Source organism: Terrapene carolina, unplaced genomic scaffold, assembly GCF_002925995.2.
Source record: "Terrapene carolina triunguis isolate 2854851 unplaced genomic scaffold, T_m_triunguis-2.0 Scaffold130, whole genome shotgun sequence".
NCBI classification, from domain to species: Eukaryota; Metazoa; Chordata; order Testudines; family Emydidae; genus Terrapene; species Terrapene triunguis.
The window spans coordinates 38,681,812-38,698,792 of record NW_020664481.1 but is presented as its reverse complement, the minus strand read 5'-3'; the positions used below and the strand labels follow the sequence as shown (position 1 = coordinate 38,698,792).

The following is a 16,981-nucleotide window of genomic DNA, read 5'->3' as shown; positions in this document are numbered from 1 at the left end:
TTAATAATAAAAAAAGGAATGTTAAGGGACTGGGACTGTAATAGGGTAATCAGTGATCCAGCCCCGAGTGAAGTGTGACTAAAAGCCATCATCTGGCTGATCTCATTCATTATAGAAGACAGACCTGCCAGATTTAAAACAAAGAAACTGCTATGACTGGCTATAGGGAACACTGCCAATGTAGATTTGTTTTATTTGAGTTGGGATAGATAGGTATAGTGGTTATCTAGGTTCACCTTCCTTTTCCAAAGGCCCCATATTGTTCTGAGCTGTATTTCAGAGCTGGCTGTATGTAACCTCTGAACCTCATCAACACCACTCCTGGTGCTGCCAGAGTAATGTATTGTGGAACCTATGCCTATAAAGTGAGAATAAGATTCCCCTGAAACTCTGAGCTCACTTTTAATGTTGGAGGCCAACACCTGTGGTGTACAGCCATTGGTCCATGAACCTTTAAAATAAGAAGGTCCGTGTTAATAGTTGCACGTTCACAAGTAGACTTCATCAGAAGCTAGTTTAGACTCATGTTGGAATGGCCAAAGACAGAATATCTGAATCCTTCCCCAACTAAAGGCGTTGGCCTCCAGCATTGTCACAAATCCTTTAATATTTAAAATAATATGAAGGGAAAATATATGTAAGAACAAAGCTCTGTTTACTCTCTTTTATTTCATATTTTAGAAATAAAAGATCAATTTTATAATTGAAATAAGACACTCCAAATTGGGTGACATGGTGGCATATTGGCATAGTCAAGTGATTGAATCAATCTCCTAGGACCTATCAATATCCTGCTATGATGTGCAAAGTGTCTTGTCCTGTTCAGATAGTTAAAATGGACACCGTCAATGATTTACACTCAAAATTGTACATTACTTAAAACTTTTGATGTAGGGCTTCCAGATTCTCTGCTTTTCCAAAGAGATATTTCAAGCTAGATACATGTACAATTTATTTCACATTACAAAATAGAAAGTTGTAAATATGTGTGGTAACTCCAGTTCTAATACCATATTTTAGTACAGGGGTCGGCAACGTTCAGCACGCGGCTCGCCAGGGTAAGCACCCTAGCGGGCCGGGCCAGTTTATTTACCTGCTGACACGGCAGGTTCGGCCGATCGAGGCCCCCACTTGCCGCGGTTCGCCGTCCCGGGCCAATGGGGGCAGCGGGAAGCCGCGGCCAGCACATCCCTCGGCCCGCGCCGCTTCTCGCCGCCCCCATTGGCCCGGGACAGCGAACCGCGGCGAGTGGGGGCCGCAATCGGCCGAACCTGCCACGTCAGCAGGTAAATAAACTGGCCCGGCCCGCCATGGTGCTTTCCCTGGCGAGCCGCGTGCCGAACATTGCCGACTCCTGTTTTAGTACTTTCTCCAAAATAGATGTATAACCCACTGGCAAAGTATGTGGCATGTCCACCACTACAAGTTGGTCTATACACTATAGCTATACACTATAGCCTACTCCCACCATCATATACTCCACACAGTTCAAGTGGAATAGGTGTGTGCTGTATATCTGAAGGTTTGGGTTCAAATCCTGCTGACAAGTATGAGAGAAAAAGTGTATGTGATAATGTATTCAATGCACAAAGAGGCTGGCTACATGACACTGGCTCTCCTCTCTGTTTCCACATGATCATTAAAATTGCATTAAGACAACTACATATATATATTACTTTCCTTCTTAATTTCGTTTTTTCATGTAAGCAATGCTATAATTGCCCCAGTGTTTCCTACATGAATGGAGGAAAGGTGGTTTGTGTGATTACATATGGGAGGGAAAATGGTCCATTAGACCATCTCTCTGTTAAGATGTAGACAACATTATGAGCTTGAGGGGAAAAAACAGTCCTACACTAATAAATAATACACACAACATTGTGAGGCTGCTTCCAATACCCTAAGAACTGTACAATACAACAAAAGTGGGAATCATCAGCTACTATGCTATGTTGTACCTTTAGAGCACAATGTGATGTGCAAAGGAACCTAATGGGGAATAGATAGTAACTATCAATCTAACCTACCACTGGATGGCATCTTTGTTCCACAGAATTATTACTGAAAACCCAATGATCTGGAGTGAAAAGTTGACTTTTATGGGAAACGGTTGAGAAACAAGGTTTGCAAGTTTTTTTTGTCATTTCTTCTTACAGTATCCAAAACCACTCTACCCTCCATTCTATAATTCTTCAAAATTTAAAAAAGGAAAATGACAGACTACCATTAGACTGGAAGATTCAAATCACCAATTACTATTACAATTTGCTTTTTCTACCTTTCCTGTAATATTTTATTCTCTGCACAACTATTGATAAATAATTAGCAAGTGAGATGCAAGAAATTATTCTATCCAGGGGTTCTCCTGATGAACTAAACTATTAGTGCCGTTGAAATGCTCTTGATGATATCATTGGAACCCTTCCAGAAAAAAATAGTTTATTGCCACTAATTGCAGCCTATTTTATTTTGTTTATAATGTATGGACTCTAATCTTTTATTCCAAATGTGTATACTTTTAAAAAAATATTAGGTGGCAAAAGTATCATGCAGAAGAAGGGGAAAGAGTTGAGTGCATCTCTAGAAGATAAATATAAATATAAAGGATAAACTTCTTTATGTAAACTTAGCATTCTACTTTTTGTGATGTTTATACATCATCCTTGCAACTTGACAGAGAGGGTTTAAAGCAGTGAATGTTTTCAGCAGTACAGTGACTTATGGTGGCATTAGAAAGAACAATAAGAATTTATTTTTAAATTGGTGTGGTAGGACCACATGGTTTTTACAAACAGAAAATAATGACTCATCCCTCTATTTTGTAGCTTTACAATAACTATATCTAAGGAGCTTATTCTTTTTTTTGTAGCCGGGGGGCAAAAGGGGGGCGGATCACCATGATGATTCGTAAAGAGAAAACAGTTTGGCATTGAAATCGTGATGAGTAATACTGTACTTGGTAGGGTCTGTGATCTGGGTGTAAAATAATTGTCACATGTTCATGATTCAAATTGACTTTGATACAACTGTTTTGTCCGAATGTATGTATGAGTTCCATTTATGCATATTTACATAATTGTCGAATGTTAGTGCAAGAAGTAATCAGTTATGGTAATGATCCCTTTGCATAATATATATAGTTGTACTTTTTAAATTTTTACAGCAAATAGGGTTATCTTTTTCCACAACTATTTATATTGATGTTTTGGGTTAATAATTTTCTCATGTATCACAGGCATAAACAACAATGCTGGCACTATACATAAGTTTTCAGTTACATTGCTTTTTAAAGCCAGTGTTACTATTAGACTGTGGTTTAGGGATTTAAACCTGTCTCATAAGTGAATAAAGTTCTCTACCCTTACTCAGATAGCGTATGGAGATTTCTTTTTGTGCTATTGCCCTTGACTCACTTTCCTCAAATCCTGATCAGCGCCATCTCACAAAAAGATTCCACATCCACAGTCTTGTCCCTCCCGAGGAAAAAAATAATCTTGTCCTTTGCCTATGCTATTTTCACCAGCGGCAATAGATTAATAAGGATTATAAGATATTGAGTGCTCCAGTGGGCTTCATTTCAGCAGCAGAGATCATAGCCTTTCTTCAGGGCCATGGATGGTTTTGCTGTATGGCCAGCAGGGTGGTGGATCCCCTTGATCTATGCACTCTGGTGTCAGCCCCCACCCATGCACATCTTACTTCATTATCCCCCTGCTTGTGCACAGGGGCATCAAGCCAAATGGAGTCACATACACTCAGAAGGCAATTCTGTTGTACGTGTTGCCGTCAGATAACCTGCCGTTATATGCAGTTCAGTGAGACAAATGTAGTCTGATGGTGGATTCCTGGCCAAAGACTGAACTGCAGTCCAGTGGCAAAAAAATGAGCTGCTAGTTTCAGTTCATTTCTCGGTGGGAAAGTGTGCACATCAATCCTCTCACCCCTTATATTTGACTGTTTCAGAAGAGAAGACAAGGATCAAGTGTGAATGGCAAAGTGTGTCCACAAGAGCAGGGTTAAAGAACAATGACAGAGCATAGAGTTTGTGGAACATTACTCTGCTGTTACCCAGGCCATATCTGTTTTGAGGGTAAATGGGATTTTTTCAGTCGTTAGGGTTTCTTGTACCTTTCATGAGCACTAAGTTCAATAGAAAAACATGGAAGTAAAAGATTTTTTTTAAATGAATTACCGTACTTTGTGAGGTTTATTTGACTGTATTATTAAGACTAGTATCTTTACACTTCTTCACCTGCAAAATGCACATGTAGATTTTACTTTTTTCCTGTAAATTGTACATTTTAAAACTTCAGAATTTTGAGTTTTGCTGTTACAGTATCTTCAAAAACTACCATACAGAAAGAATGTTAATCAGGGGCTCTATATTAGGACTCAAATTATGTAAAAAAAATTGATTTTTACTTACTGTTAAAGCATAGTAAGGTAAATAGTTCAGTTCCTGCTTACTATTGTGAGGCAGGTGGCAAGGAGGAACACAGATAGAACACTAAAGAAAAAAGAAATGAACATTCCCGAAAGTTAATGGGAAAGGGGTGTTCCTTACAATTATGTTTTGTCTTGAAAATTCTGCCAATTATTGAGTGATAAATGTTAAAGCTATGGTAATCGTTCAAAATAGCATTTGTAGAGGGCAATATTAAAACAATTAATTGCACAGTTTACTTTGGTGTTAATGTTCAATTAAATTTCAGTACATGACTAATCAAGACGCACAACAAACATTTCAGTCAAATATAGTAATACCTCTAACTTACCTTTTTATATAAATGTAATGTTCCTTATCTATTTATACATATATTTTTCAAGCCTTGCAGTTGTTTTCACTATCCAGTTTAAAAATTCCAGTTGTCAGAATAGAGAGAGTCAATCTCAGGGTTTTTAAGTCATTACCAGTAAAAAAAAAATTGGCTTCTTAAGGTTCAAGAACAAAATTTGTTTGCCTGTATGTCATACTATGAACTTTTGTGGGAAATGGAGAATACTTTCTCTATTTTTCTGTTAGAATGAATGTTTGATGGAGGTGAAACTGCCTCTCAGAGACCAAATGCTGGAATCACAGGCTGAATATGTGAAAATGCTAAAGGTACTTGTAGCTTTCCAAATTTTTCTGTACAGATGTATATATCATGGGTCCTGGTTGAAGTGAATGCGATGACATTGGCTGTATGTCCGTGTAGAAGTTGACATAATAATAAGTTTTGCTGCAAGATGCTTGCAAAATCCCATGTTTATCATAATCGTTTGGGAACACACTGATAACGGTGTCAGCATTTATTGTGTTTGCATTTCGCTTGTTAGAGACTCCGTGGGCTTGTTCTACATATACAGGATGTTCCACAGAGTGTAAATGCAATAGTTCAGAGCCATTTCTGTAAGAATGACTCTAGGTCTTTTTCTTCCTCACTGCATTCCGGATTCTTATTAGGTGTTCATGTATGGCATCTTTGTAAGTTAGTGCTTTGTTTTCATTAACTACACAACCAAGTAAGCTTAAACAGCTTTGTAGTATGGTCAGCACCTTTGTTTTAGCTCTAATCGGAGAATTGGGGCTCCAGCCTATTTGTTCTAGATTCACTTACTCTCCATACCAATTTATCTAACCATGTGTTCATGTTTGTGATTATCTTCACATGGTCCAATATTCAGCTAAGCTCATATGGCTTGGCCAGAAATGGATCTTCAGCCTCATGTGATCTTGTTTAGCTTCTCTGAAGTGGTGCCAGTTCCATCACAGGCATTAAGGTTTTTATGCTAAAAATTTTTGTGTGTGGTTTGTTTCCTTTTTTTTCTTCAGCATTTTTGTGAGATTTGTTGTTCTCAATTGTAGTTTTAATAAGGGTATCTCTTGAACCTTGAGCAGTTTGAAATAATACAGTGTTTTGGTTTCAATGTCTGTGGGTTTTTTGTTTGTTTCATTACTGTTGTTGATTGACCCCTACTTCAAAGCCATCAGTGTATGGGGGAAAAGTGAGGGCCTTGTGGTCTGCGGTCACTACTAACCTTTGTCCGCTGGCCACATAGCTGTCATTGCTATCACGTTTCTCATCAACTTCCGGTCAAAGGAAAGGTGCCCATATAGAATTGTGGGTGTTTTTGTCCATGCTGGACACACTACTTTTGCAGATTGCCTGATGCTGAGTGGTCAAAGAGATATGTTCCATTAAGTTGTTTCTGAATCTTGGGTATTCCATGATAAGGTAGAGCCAGGTGGCTGTGCCAATAAACTGGCCCCGCTTCCCTCTTCTGATCAGGAGCATTGCATGATTATTCCCTTTAAGGGAGGCAGTTAATTTATAAAAGTTACTGTATCGCATGCAAAATTATCTTTTGTTTATGCTTTTGTTATAGAGATGACGATGACATCAATGATGTTGCCTCTATGGCTGGAGTTAACCTTAATGAAGAGAGTGCCCGAATTATGGCAACCAACTCCGACTTGGTTGGAACCCAGATACAGTCTTGTAAAGATGAACCCTTTCTTGCTGCTATCCCTTTACATAAACGAATACTAGAAATGGGTGAGAAGCATGTCATTTGCTTTCGGTAGTATTGCCTTTGGAGCTGTTCAGTTTTAGTCAGTGTCAAAATACACGGTAGCATCCAGCATTGATATAATTAAGGTTCTATAAGCATTTTTCATTACAAAAGTATCTTGGCTGTGTCAAACTGTATCAAAATGGCACTTCGGTATTATAATCTACTTGAGGATCCCCAAACTCTTTGCAAACATTAAGGAAATAAACCTCCCATTGTCCCTGTGAAGTGGGGAATCATTATTATTCAGATGTTGCACATGACCAAGATGAGGCACAGAGAGGTAAAGTGACTTGCCCAAGATCACAGCAGATGTCTGAGAGTGAGTCAAGAATGGAATCCAGATCTCCTGCTTTCCACTCCCTATGGTTTAGTGGAAGACAAGTTGTTTGCCTGGATGTATTTTTTTCATACAAAAAAGATTTAAAATGTATTAATCCAATTTTTAACGTCTATAATAGGGGTCGGCAACGTTTGGCACGTGGCTCGCCAGGGTAAGCACCCTAGCGGGCCGGGCCAGTTTATTTACCTGCTGACGTGGCAGGTTTGGCCGATCGAGGCCCCCACTGGCCGCGGTTCGCCGTCCCGGGCCAATGGGGGCGGCGGGAAGCGGCGTGGGCGAGGGATGTGCTGGCCGCGGCTTCCCGCTGCCCCCATTGGCCCGGGATGGCGAACCACGGCCAGTGGGGGCCGCGATCGGCTGAACCTGCCACGTCAGCAGGTAAATAAACTGGCCCGGCCCGCTAGGGTGCTTACCCTGGAGAGCCGCGTGCCAAACGTTGCCAACCCCTTGTCTATAACTATTTTAAAATTTTATGGTGGTTTTATTTGCTATGGTATGGATAAAAATAGATTATCTTTTTACTGACAGTTGGGCCTGAATGTTATCAGTTCTTTTGAGAATTAAAAAATAATTAAAAAGTAAACACTCAATTAGTGACATTTAAAAAGTGGCAAGTAATTATGCTCAGTATTTATTTTATGTTACTCTGAACTAGGTTAAATGTGGTGGCCACATAAGATCTAAAAATGTCAGGAAAACTATATTTTATTTTGACTTAGGAGGCTTTTAAAATTTTATCCTAAGTCCCATTTTAAAATGTGATTTAGGATCTTAAATACCATTGACATTCAATGAGACTTGGGTTCTTCAATGCCCAAGTCACTTTTGCAAGTGGGATTTAGGCTCTTATGTTACTTAGGTGACTTTGGAAATTTTACCTGTAGTCTCATACTACTTAAATTCAGCGTAAATGTATGGAAATCCTTTTACACTCTGACAGGCCCTCATCTTACAAAGACCTATTCATGTGCTTTGCTTTACGCACTATAAGTAGTCCCTTTGCAGTACTGGGGCCGCAGCGAGGAAATAAATGCCATGTAAGTCCACAATTCTTTTTCCAGTGCCCTTATGATGATGTCATCATATGAAGTTACTGCACCTCTACCCCGATAGAACGCGACCCGATCTAACACGAATTCGGATATAACGCGGTAAAGCAGCAGGGAGCCCCGGGCCCTTTAAAGCGCCACCCAAGCCCCGCTGCTTTACCGCGTTATATCCAAATTCGTGTGGAGCCCTGGGTCCTTTAAATCACCGCCCAAGCCTGGCTGCCGAAGCACGGCACGGCGTACCGGCCCGAACCCGATATAACGCAGTCTCACCTACAAGGCGGTAAGATTTTTTGGCTCCTGAGGACTGCGTTATATCGGGGTAGAGGTGAATAAGAAAATAGTAATGCAAATTTTGGGGAATCTGGTGGTTGCTGTCTGAGATTATGAAGTCCACAAGCTGTTAGTGCAAGTCTTTGGAAGCACCACTGTGAGGCCTGCTGTGATTGAACTGTATACTGGTGCAACAAAACAAAAAGCAAAGAAAATTAGACCTAATAACTGGAAAGTCACTAATAAAGTTGCCATGCAAGCCTTAATTAATTCTTCTGGGTATAACAATTGCAGCCCAACATGGAGTTGTAATTTGAAGTGTCGGGCTTAGAAGACTCTGTACATACTTTAAGAGCCACAGAACACAGCACACTGTTCACCATTTGCCTTTTGGGGTTTGCTCCTCAGAGAAGCAAATCCCTGTGGCTGTTTTTTGAAACTTTATTGGCTTTGATAATTGAAAATGAAACTTTCAAAGCTTTTAAAAGCAGCTGCAGGGATTTGCTTCTCAAAAGCAGTGAATCCAAGAGCGTGGTCGCTCCTAGTGAGCTCTTGCTGCTGTTTCTAGAGCTTTATTTTGGCTTTATATAAAGTCTTTTGTAGTTTTGAAAGTGGCTTTGGGGTTCACTAGTGGCTACTATTTAGTATCCATGGCTCTTGAGGAGAGAATTCCTGCAGCTGAGTTTGAAGCTTTAAAAGCTTTGTTTTCACTGTGTGGGGCCAGATTTTGTTGCTCTCACAGGACCACACAAAATTCAGTAGTTTGTGCTACGGGGCACTTAAAATAATGGGATTGTATGAGTATCACAAAATCAGTCTGACCATGTGTTGGTATGCCTAGGCACACAAGGACTAAACAAAGGAGACTGTCACATTCTTAGACACACTAGGAAAAGAAAAGTCTCAGATAACTGGATCCACTATTATCTTATGTTTTTGTATTATGCCTATTGACAAACAAGGTAAATGCACTTTTTTCTTACATTAATGTATATGAATATGGCTTAAAATTGGGAATTTTTTTCTATCTTGAACGCTTTTCATATTTAATAATCACTTTAGTATTTAGGGCACCTTTCTAATGTTCCAGTAAAAGAAAGAACTGTGGTATGTACAGTATCAGGACACTGCTATTCACTCCTGTCTCAGAAGCTGGTTCTTTCAAGTTTTCTGTAATATTAATCCCCCGCTCTCTCATCTCTGAGCAAGAGCTCTGTAGAGAAACTCAGTAGTGTTCCCCAAAGGCTGTTTCAGAGATTATGCTTCCATTCACTAGAGTCAGAATTTAAACTGCTAAAGTGAGAGCAGATGCTATGCAGTCTTTGGCAGTTACCACCAGCCAAATGCCTCAAAGTTATAGTAAAAGAGGTTTCTTCTTAAAATATTGTACATTCTTATCTCTACAGTAACTTGGCAGCATTATAGTCCATAGTTTATTTTAAATATAAATATTATCGATCCTTCTAAATATAAGAAATAGCTGAAAGATGCATTAATGCAAAGACACTAGTTCATTGCCTAAATTACTTCCTTCTCCATGTGCCTTTGTGTCTTGTCATCTTTGACTAGCAATTGTTGCCATTTGTTCATCTATGAAGGCAAGGATTTTGATTGATTCAACCTCTGTCTTGATTCAAAATCAAGAATGAATGTTTTTGCACCAGGCAATGTATTTTGTCGCCGCTCTACCCGGGATCATAAAGCTTAAAACCTGATTCTTCTGCATGGCAGCACAACACAATGGCACACACAACACCCTGCCTCTTCTTTTTTGAAAGGCTACAATTTCTCTTGTGCTTGCTGGTGCTGTATGTTTTTATTTGGCAGATCCTTATGCTTGCTCCATTAGCACACCTGGGTAGTGTTTCCTTGATGAGCCGAGAAAAATTGATTAGCCCCATGCCATGGCTGCACTTACCCAATAAATAATAGTGATACTTCCTAGTTTTCATTTGGGAGAGAACACAGAAAAATAAAGTTGGATCATTTGTGCTTGTTTTTTTTTTTTTTTTCATTTTTAGTTGTTCTTTGACTATTTTTTGGTGGACAGGGACTATCTCTTAGCTTTTATTAGCTTTTAAACATTAGCTGTTATGTGGACATTCTTTGAATTGAGTTTCCATTGTGCAATAAACTGTCAGCACCACAATATACATAATGTGTCACAGCTCCTAAGAGGATTATTGTAAGAGTGAGTTTATTCTTTTTGATTCGTAGCAGTTTTGGTAAAAGTAGAATCACCTTTATTCAACTTATGTATAATTGCTGCTTGATTGTGAGGCAAATAAAAATTAGGCTACAGTTAATTTTATATTGCATTTAAATGAAAGGTAACAGGACACAAGTAAAGGGTGAAACAAAAGAAGAATTTGTTTATGCATTGACAACTAAAACTGAGAAAAAAGGGAAAAGGTACAAGAAGAGAAAGAAGCAAAGAACATCCACGATCACTGTTAACACATAGTAACAAAATAAGAACTGCATGCACAGTAGGAAGCATGAAAGGTAAATGAGAAGTCATACAAAATATATGAAACTGTACACTTGACCATAACCTTACTCTTTGCACAACTATAGTGGGCCTTCAAGAAAACTTGAAGGATTGTAAAAGCTGTACATGGGGAGGAAAAGCTTGGTGAGGCAACTAGTTCATTTTGTAGTGTTTCATGTGGCCTAATGATAAATATTGTTAGTAATTGGTTCCCATTCCTACTGGTTTTGGGTGGAACCATCTCATTTTCTGTGGAAATCCTGATAGTCATCCTAAATTTTCCTTTTCTTAACATTAGCCCATTAAATGGGACAATAGGATAAAAATCTAGTCCCCTCCTTTTCTCACACACCTTCTTTCTTGAAAAACTATTTAGGAGAATATCCCTGTACTTGTCTCTGTAGAAATGATGAGCCCTAGAACTTTGTTTGGCCTTCAAAAAGCCCTCTTTTGGGGTTCCAGGTCACCAAAATGCAATCTCCCGATAATCTTAGGATTTGTAAGAAAACACAAATTCCCACAGTTCAGTCTTGACTCCACCTGACTTCCCTTTCTATTTACAACCCAACCAAATGACACCACAGCCTATATCTTGCTCTTACTTTGACTACCCCAAAATGTCATAGGTTAGAGTGACATGGCCATGTAATAACTCAGTTACAGCAAGAATAATGAAACATAAGCCTGAAATACTGTTCTTTGGCTTATACTATTCCTTGCTCTCTCTCTCTCTCTCTCTCTCTCTCTCGGTATAGGGCAGTTGGCTAACCAGAACCATTCAAAGTGTGAAGTACTTAAAAATATGTATATATTTCATTATAGGCGGAGATGGAAGTAAAATCTACTATCAGCCATATCTAACTCGGAGTAACTATCCACCTTATTTCAATATTTATTAAAGAATAATGATAGCTTTTCATTCGTGGGAAGAGTCATGAATAATTGTTTTCATCCCCCATTCATTCAAAGTTATTGTTAATTTTGAGTTATGAAATTAATTTTTCTTAAAGATTTGTCTGTTGATCAATGATCAAATATTTATATCTCCTTGTTGTCAGAGACTGTTTTATGCAAAGAAAACTCTTTCTTGACAAGAAAACAATGTGCCTAATTTTTCCTATTAATATGAATATTGTAACACCTTGCTTATTCTAAATAAATCTCTTGGCAGGGAAACATAGCCTTCAAGAAATCTGAAAATGCATTTCTTTAATGTGTCCAAGTTCTAATTGCCGAGATAGTAGGAGACCGAAGGTTATTCCTAAACATAGTGTCTGCAGAGTCTGCAGAGCAGCTCTGTGTGATACTTTGAAAGCCATTGTTTGTCAATGTTAAAATTGCAAGGATTAGGTTCAACATAATTTAGATATACCCTGTTCTTACTCTTCTTGTACTCTTCTCTAAATTATGTCTGCCAGAATATTGACTGTTCATCTGCCTAAATGAGTATTCTTCATAAACACATTCTTGGTTCTTGTGCCTGCTGCATGAATGCATGATACAACACACAGAAAGAAAAATCTTAGAACTAAAAGCTTATCTAGGAGTCTACATTCTGGAGGTACACAGTAATGGCATCATAGAGTAAAACAGCTGTGTGTGTGTGTGTGTGTTTTAAACAAATAATCTGAATGCTCTAGAGGGCATTTGATATTGTGTTAGAACTGCCTAGAAGATCTGCTTGGCCTTGTTCCATGAAGAGCATTCCAATAGGTTTTAGAGCCTTCTGTCTTATTTTCTCTGAGCATTTGTTATTAGTTTAATAAATAATAAATATAGGCATTCTGTCATCACTGTTTTGTCTGCCTGTTTATCAACAGTTACATTTGTGTTTGAATAGGATGATACTTGTACTACTGATGATGCTCTTTTAGATATGGAACAGTGCTAATGTAAAAGTATACTTATGTCTGTGTTTGGTTTACTGTTAATGGCTTTTATATCTGGTTAGATTATAGTTGTTGGAGTTCTCCTGTTTTAAGCCATGTGATTGCCCATCAGATAACTATGTGTATTACTTTTTTGCTTCTGCTTTCCTTCATCACATTGAAAAGATTTTGTTGTTTTCACCATTGGACTTTAACTTTTTATTCTTGAATTGATTTGCCTTCAAACTGAAATGTTCCTTTCCATATCAGTTTATCTACCAGCATCTTTCCGTCATGAGCCCCCGCCCCCCCTCCCGCATATCTGTGGAAATTACCCTTGACTGTTTTGGAGGTAGTTTTAATATTTGCATAATGTGCCTATGAAATGTTAGTCCTCCTCAAGCGTAGCCTTGTGGAGTCATGTATTGTTCTAACAACATGGGCAGTCCTGATCCCATGAGTGAAATTCTCTGATCCCAGCTGCCTCTTTTAAGCAAGAGGTTTTGTATTAGGTATCATATCATTTAATTTGAAAGATTGTTTGCATGCCAAGTCTGTGAACCTTTTCCAGCTCCCATAAAGGATCCTTAATATATCATTTGTTGAGACATAACATAGACCGGGGTCGGCAATGTTTGGCACGCGGCTCGCCAGGGAAAGCACCATGGCGGGCCGGGCCAGTTTATTTACCTGCTGACGCGACAGGTTCTGCCGATCGCGGCCCCCACTCACCGCGGTTCGCTGTCCCGGGCCAATGGGGGTGGCGGGAAGCCGCGGCCAGCACATCCCTTGGCCCGCCGCTTCTCGCCGCCCCCATTGGCCTGGGACGGCGAACCGCGGCGAGTGGGGGCCGCGATCGGCCGAACCTGCCGTGTCAGCAGGTAAATAAACTGGCCCGGCCTGCTAGGGTGCTTACCCTGGCGAGCCGCGTGCCGAACGTTGCCGACCCCTGACATAGACTGTGTGGTGGATGTATATATGAATTTAGTGTTTGAAATGTCTGTAGTTTCATATCACTGTTAGGGAATGCACAGATCTGTCAGTTGAAGTAAAAGGGTAATTATCTCATTGAGTTAATTTGATTTAAAAAATTTCAGATTAGAAAATTTGCCATAATTCTACATATTTAACATGCATGCCCAGATCTTCAAAGCTAGTGTGTTGAGAGAGGAAAAGAAAATGTGTTTATTTTGCCTGTTTTATAGAGACTTCATTTTATTTTATTTTATTTTGCATCTGATAATGTCAAACATTTTAGGGCAATCAAATTTTGTTAAATGGTGACCTATAACTATTTCCTTGAAAAAAGAAAAAATGTTCTAATCTTATTTAGCAATGCTGCTGATACTAAGCATAATTAGTAGGCATTTCAACAAACTATTACATTGTATTGTTGTTCTATTTTCTTTAATAGATCCACGATTAGACTTCCTGTTCTACAAGACGTCCTAATATGCATGGTACTGGTAACATCAGTACCACTAGAGAGCCTGGAGTTTGCCTTTCTATAAAAGTAAGACAGCTTTTGTTCAATATTTTTTGTGTATTTCTAAGGTTTTCTTTTTATTGTTATCGGTTCTTCTGTGCAACAGCAGAGCATAGCTTCTGTTATGCTTTCAGCAGTGCTACTTGCACATTATATGGCTAACTTACATACCAGTATTGATGTTCTTCCACCAAAATGTAGTCCCTCAAAAATAAGCTGAAATTTAGATTTGTTCAGAACATCAGTATTTATAAATAAAATGCAGCTGATTTCTACAGTCATAAAATTACTATTTTTGATGGGATTTTATTGTAATAGAACTGAGAACATGGCCATACTACTTGGTCCCCAAAACACATAGAGAATTCAAGTACTGTCTTCAGCATAGTACCATGCTTTTGTTTTATGAATCCCATGTAATGGTCTTCCTTAAAGATCCTGCTATCTCTGGAGGATGGTTCTAGCCTTCATGGCTTTCCACAACACCACCTGCTGCCTCAAAATAAGGGTTTGCCTGTGAATGGCTTGAAGTTATTGATATTTGCAAAGGAGGGTCGAGCTGGGAGCAGTATTCCCCGAAGATTCATCCTGTAGCAGAGTCTGATGGTACTCTCCACCTCATGTATAGCTTGTCAGTATAAAGATAGGATGTAAAATAAGAACAATAAAAAGAAAACCTCAGAGAACCATTCAATATTGCAATAAAGCTGACTTGCATTATCCCCATAGGCAGACTCCATGCTCTAGTGGTGGTACTAACGTCACCAACTCTCAAAACATGCTGGGACATCTTTGTGGAGGGGGAAGTCATTGGTCAATGAGCAGCAACATCAAGGATCTTTAAAGGAAAAAAGGGAAAGGTAATACAGTTTCTAAAATGTGTTAAGTGACTGCTAATGTTTATTTAGCAATTCTGCTGATCATACTAACCTTGCAATGTTTTTCCAGAAAACATTGTAGTTCGTCTTAAAGGCTTCTCCACAGTCTTTCTCTCTCCCTCTTAGAATCATCTGACTTGAGGTTTTCATGCTGCACTCGTGGGAATGTAAAAATGTGATTTCTTTTAAAATACCGTTACATTTGTTAGACCACCATATATCGTGCTTCTGCTGCTTTCAGAAACCAGATTAAACTGGGGTTCATTGACAAATTTTTCAGTGGTCATAATGAAGAGTTTATTGGCTTGCCAAGTTGTTCTCCAATATTAGACATGCACAACAGATGGTTGTAGTTTTAGAAGTTAGCATCATTGTCCCTAGGTAGGCTGCGCCTTTCAAGATCATTTTGCAATCCTCCCAGTGCACTCATTTCAAATGACAGGCCTGTGCCTCCACTTCTCTTTGGGTTGGGATCCTGTAATCCAACCACCCTTTGACTGGGTCTCTGGGATATTCTATGTTGCCAGTCTTGGTACCTTCCAGGCTTAACTGGCTTAGCACCTGGAAGGGTTTCCCTTTGGGAGCCTTTAATAGTATACAGTGAAACATGCAGTTTCTTCAAAACAAAGTATGATTTTTTTGCCAAAAGGTGCACAGCAATCAGAAACTGATGTAAAATGAGGCCTATGTTCATACCATCTTGCCTATGCTTGGCATTCCCTTCAAGCCCCTAGGTAGACATGACTTAGACTTGCTGTCCCCCATTCTCTAGGGAACCAAGTTACAGCCTACTTGCTGCAGACCCTGACTTTCGATCAATCTGGGTGACTTCTGCATCTGTGTCAGCACTCACTGACACTCCATGGTCACCTATCTCAATTCACTCAATCCCCCTGCCCTTCCTTTTTTAGGCTCAGGGTCCTATAATGGTTTAGTATCCTACTTTAAGCCCAGGATTAGCCTTGGAAGAGTAAACCATTTAAACCTGGATGGAGCCAGTAGTGGATATTCCACAATTAAGTTTTCCCATTGTTTCCTCAAGGATTCTTATCTATGTTATTGTTTTGATTTTCCTGCTTGTCCCCTTAATGGCCTCTTTTATCTAACTCCATAGCAAGTGAGCCATCATAAACACACAAAGGAATCTCTTCTCTTTGGTGACATCTGCATGAAATTACTTAACAGAAATCTTAATAAAAACAAGATTTATTAAAAAGAGAGAAAATGAATTTAAGAGAAGAACTATTTCTTTAGCACATCTAGATTTACACTTCTCTTTAAGCTACTTGAGACAAGGCTTTATCAGTTTAGTTACAGAGGAGGGAAAAAAGCAAACTCTTCTGTAACCCATCTGGTCAGACTGGCAGCCTCTTTTGCTGTCCAGATACCAGGTCTTTTTTTGTCCCCCATAGACATGCTTATTAGATCCCTGCATCTCAATCAGCTTACTTGTCTAAATAAGCCTCCCCAGTTCCTTGCAATGTTGTTGTAGCCATGTTGGTCCCAGCATATGAGCGAGGCAAGGTAGATGAGGTAATATCTTTCATTGGACCAACTTCTGTTGGTGGAATTGACAAGCTTTCGAGCTTCACAGAGCTTTTCCTCAGGTCTGGAGATGGTAACCAGAGTATCTGACGTAATTACAAGGTGGTGGGACAGATTAAGAACACCTTATGTTAACAGTCTGGTCTTTCCCTAATTCATGCCATAGTCCCTGCTCTCCGAACCAGTTTTCTCTACTTATCTATGCACACAATAGTGTATGGGAACTGGCTGTATTCTGCAAGAGATGGACCATTGAGCTTAATATAATACAGCCATACAATACATTCTGGGTTTTCTCTCTTTCTAATACTATAAAGTCTAAGGGAGAGCAAGAGGAAGATTGAGGGGTGTGGAAGAGACAATTCTGTGAAAGAAGGAATTAAACCTTGAAGGACTACTAGTACATTTTTAATGGATAGCACTGCAGTGGTGCTGGCAGAGTGCTCTCTGCAGTTGTGTCTGACCTTTGCATAGAGGTCAAATAGAGGAAGGG

The 16,981-nt window shown here is 39.3% G+C and overlaps 1 protein-coding gene across 1 annotated transcript in view; it reads left to right on the top strand.

Annotated features, from left to right (window-relative positions):
- The window catches only part of LOC112103905 (transcription initiation factor TFIID subunit 4-like), a 205,201-nt gene that overhangs the window by 55,656 nt on the left and 132,564 nt on the right, over positions 1–16,981 (top strand). The window contains 1 exon segment of the mRNA XM_026652640.2: positions 6,370–6,539. Within this exon segment, the coding sequence (XP_026508425.1) occupies positions 6,370–6,539 (170 nt within the window).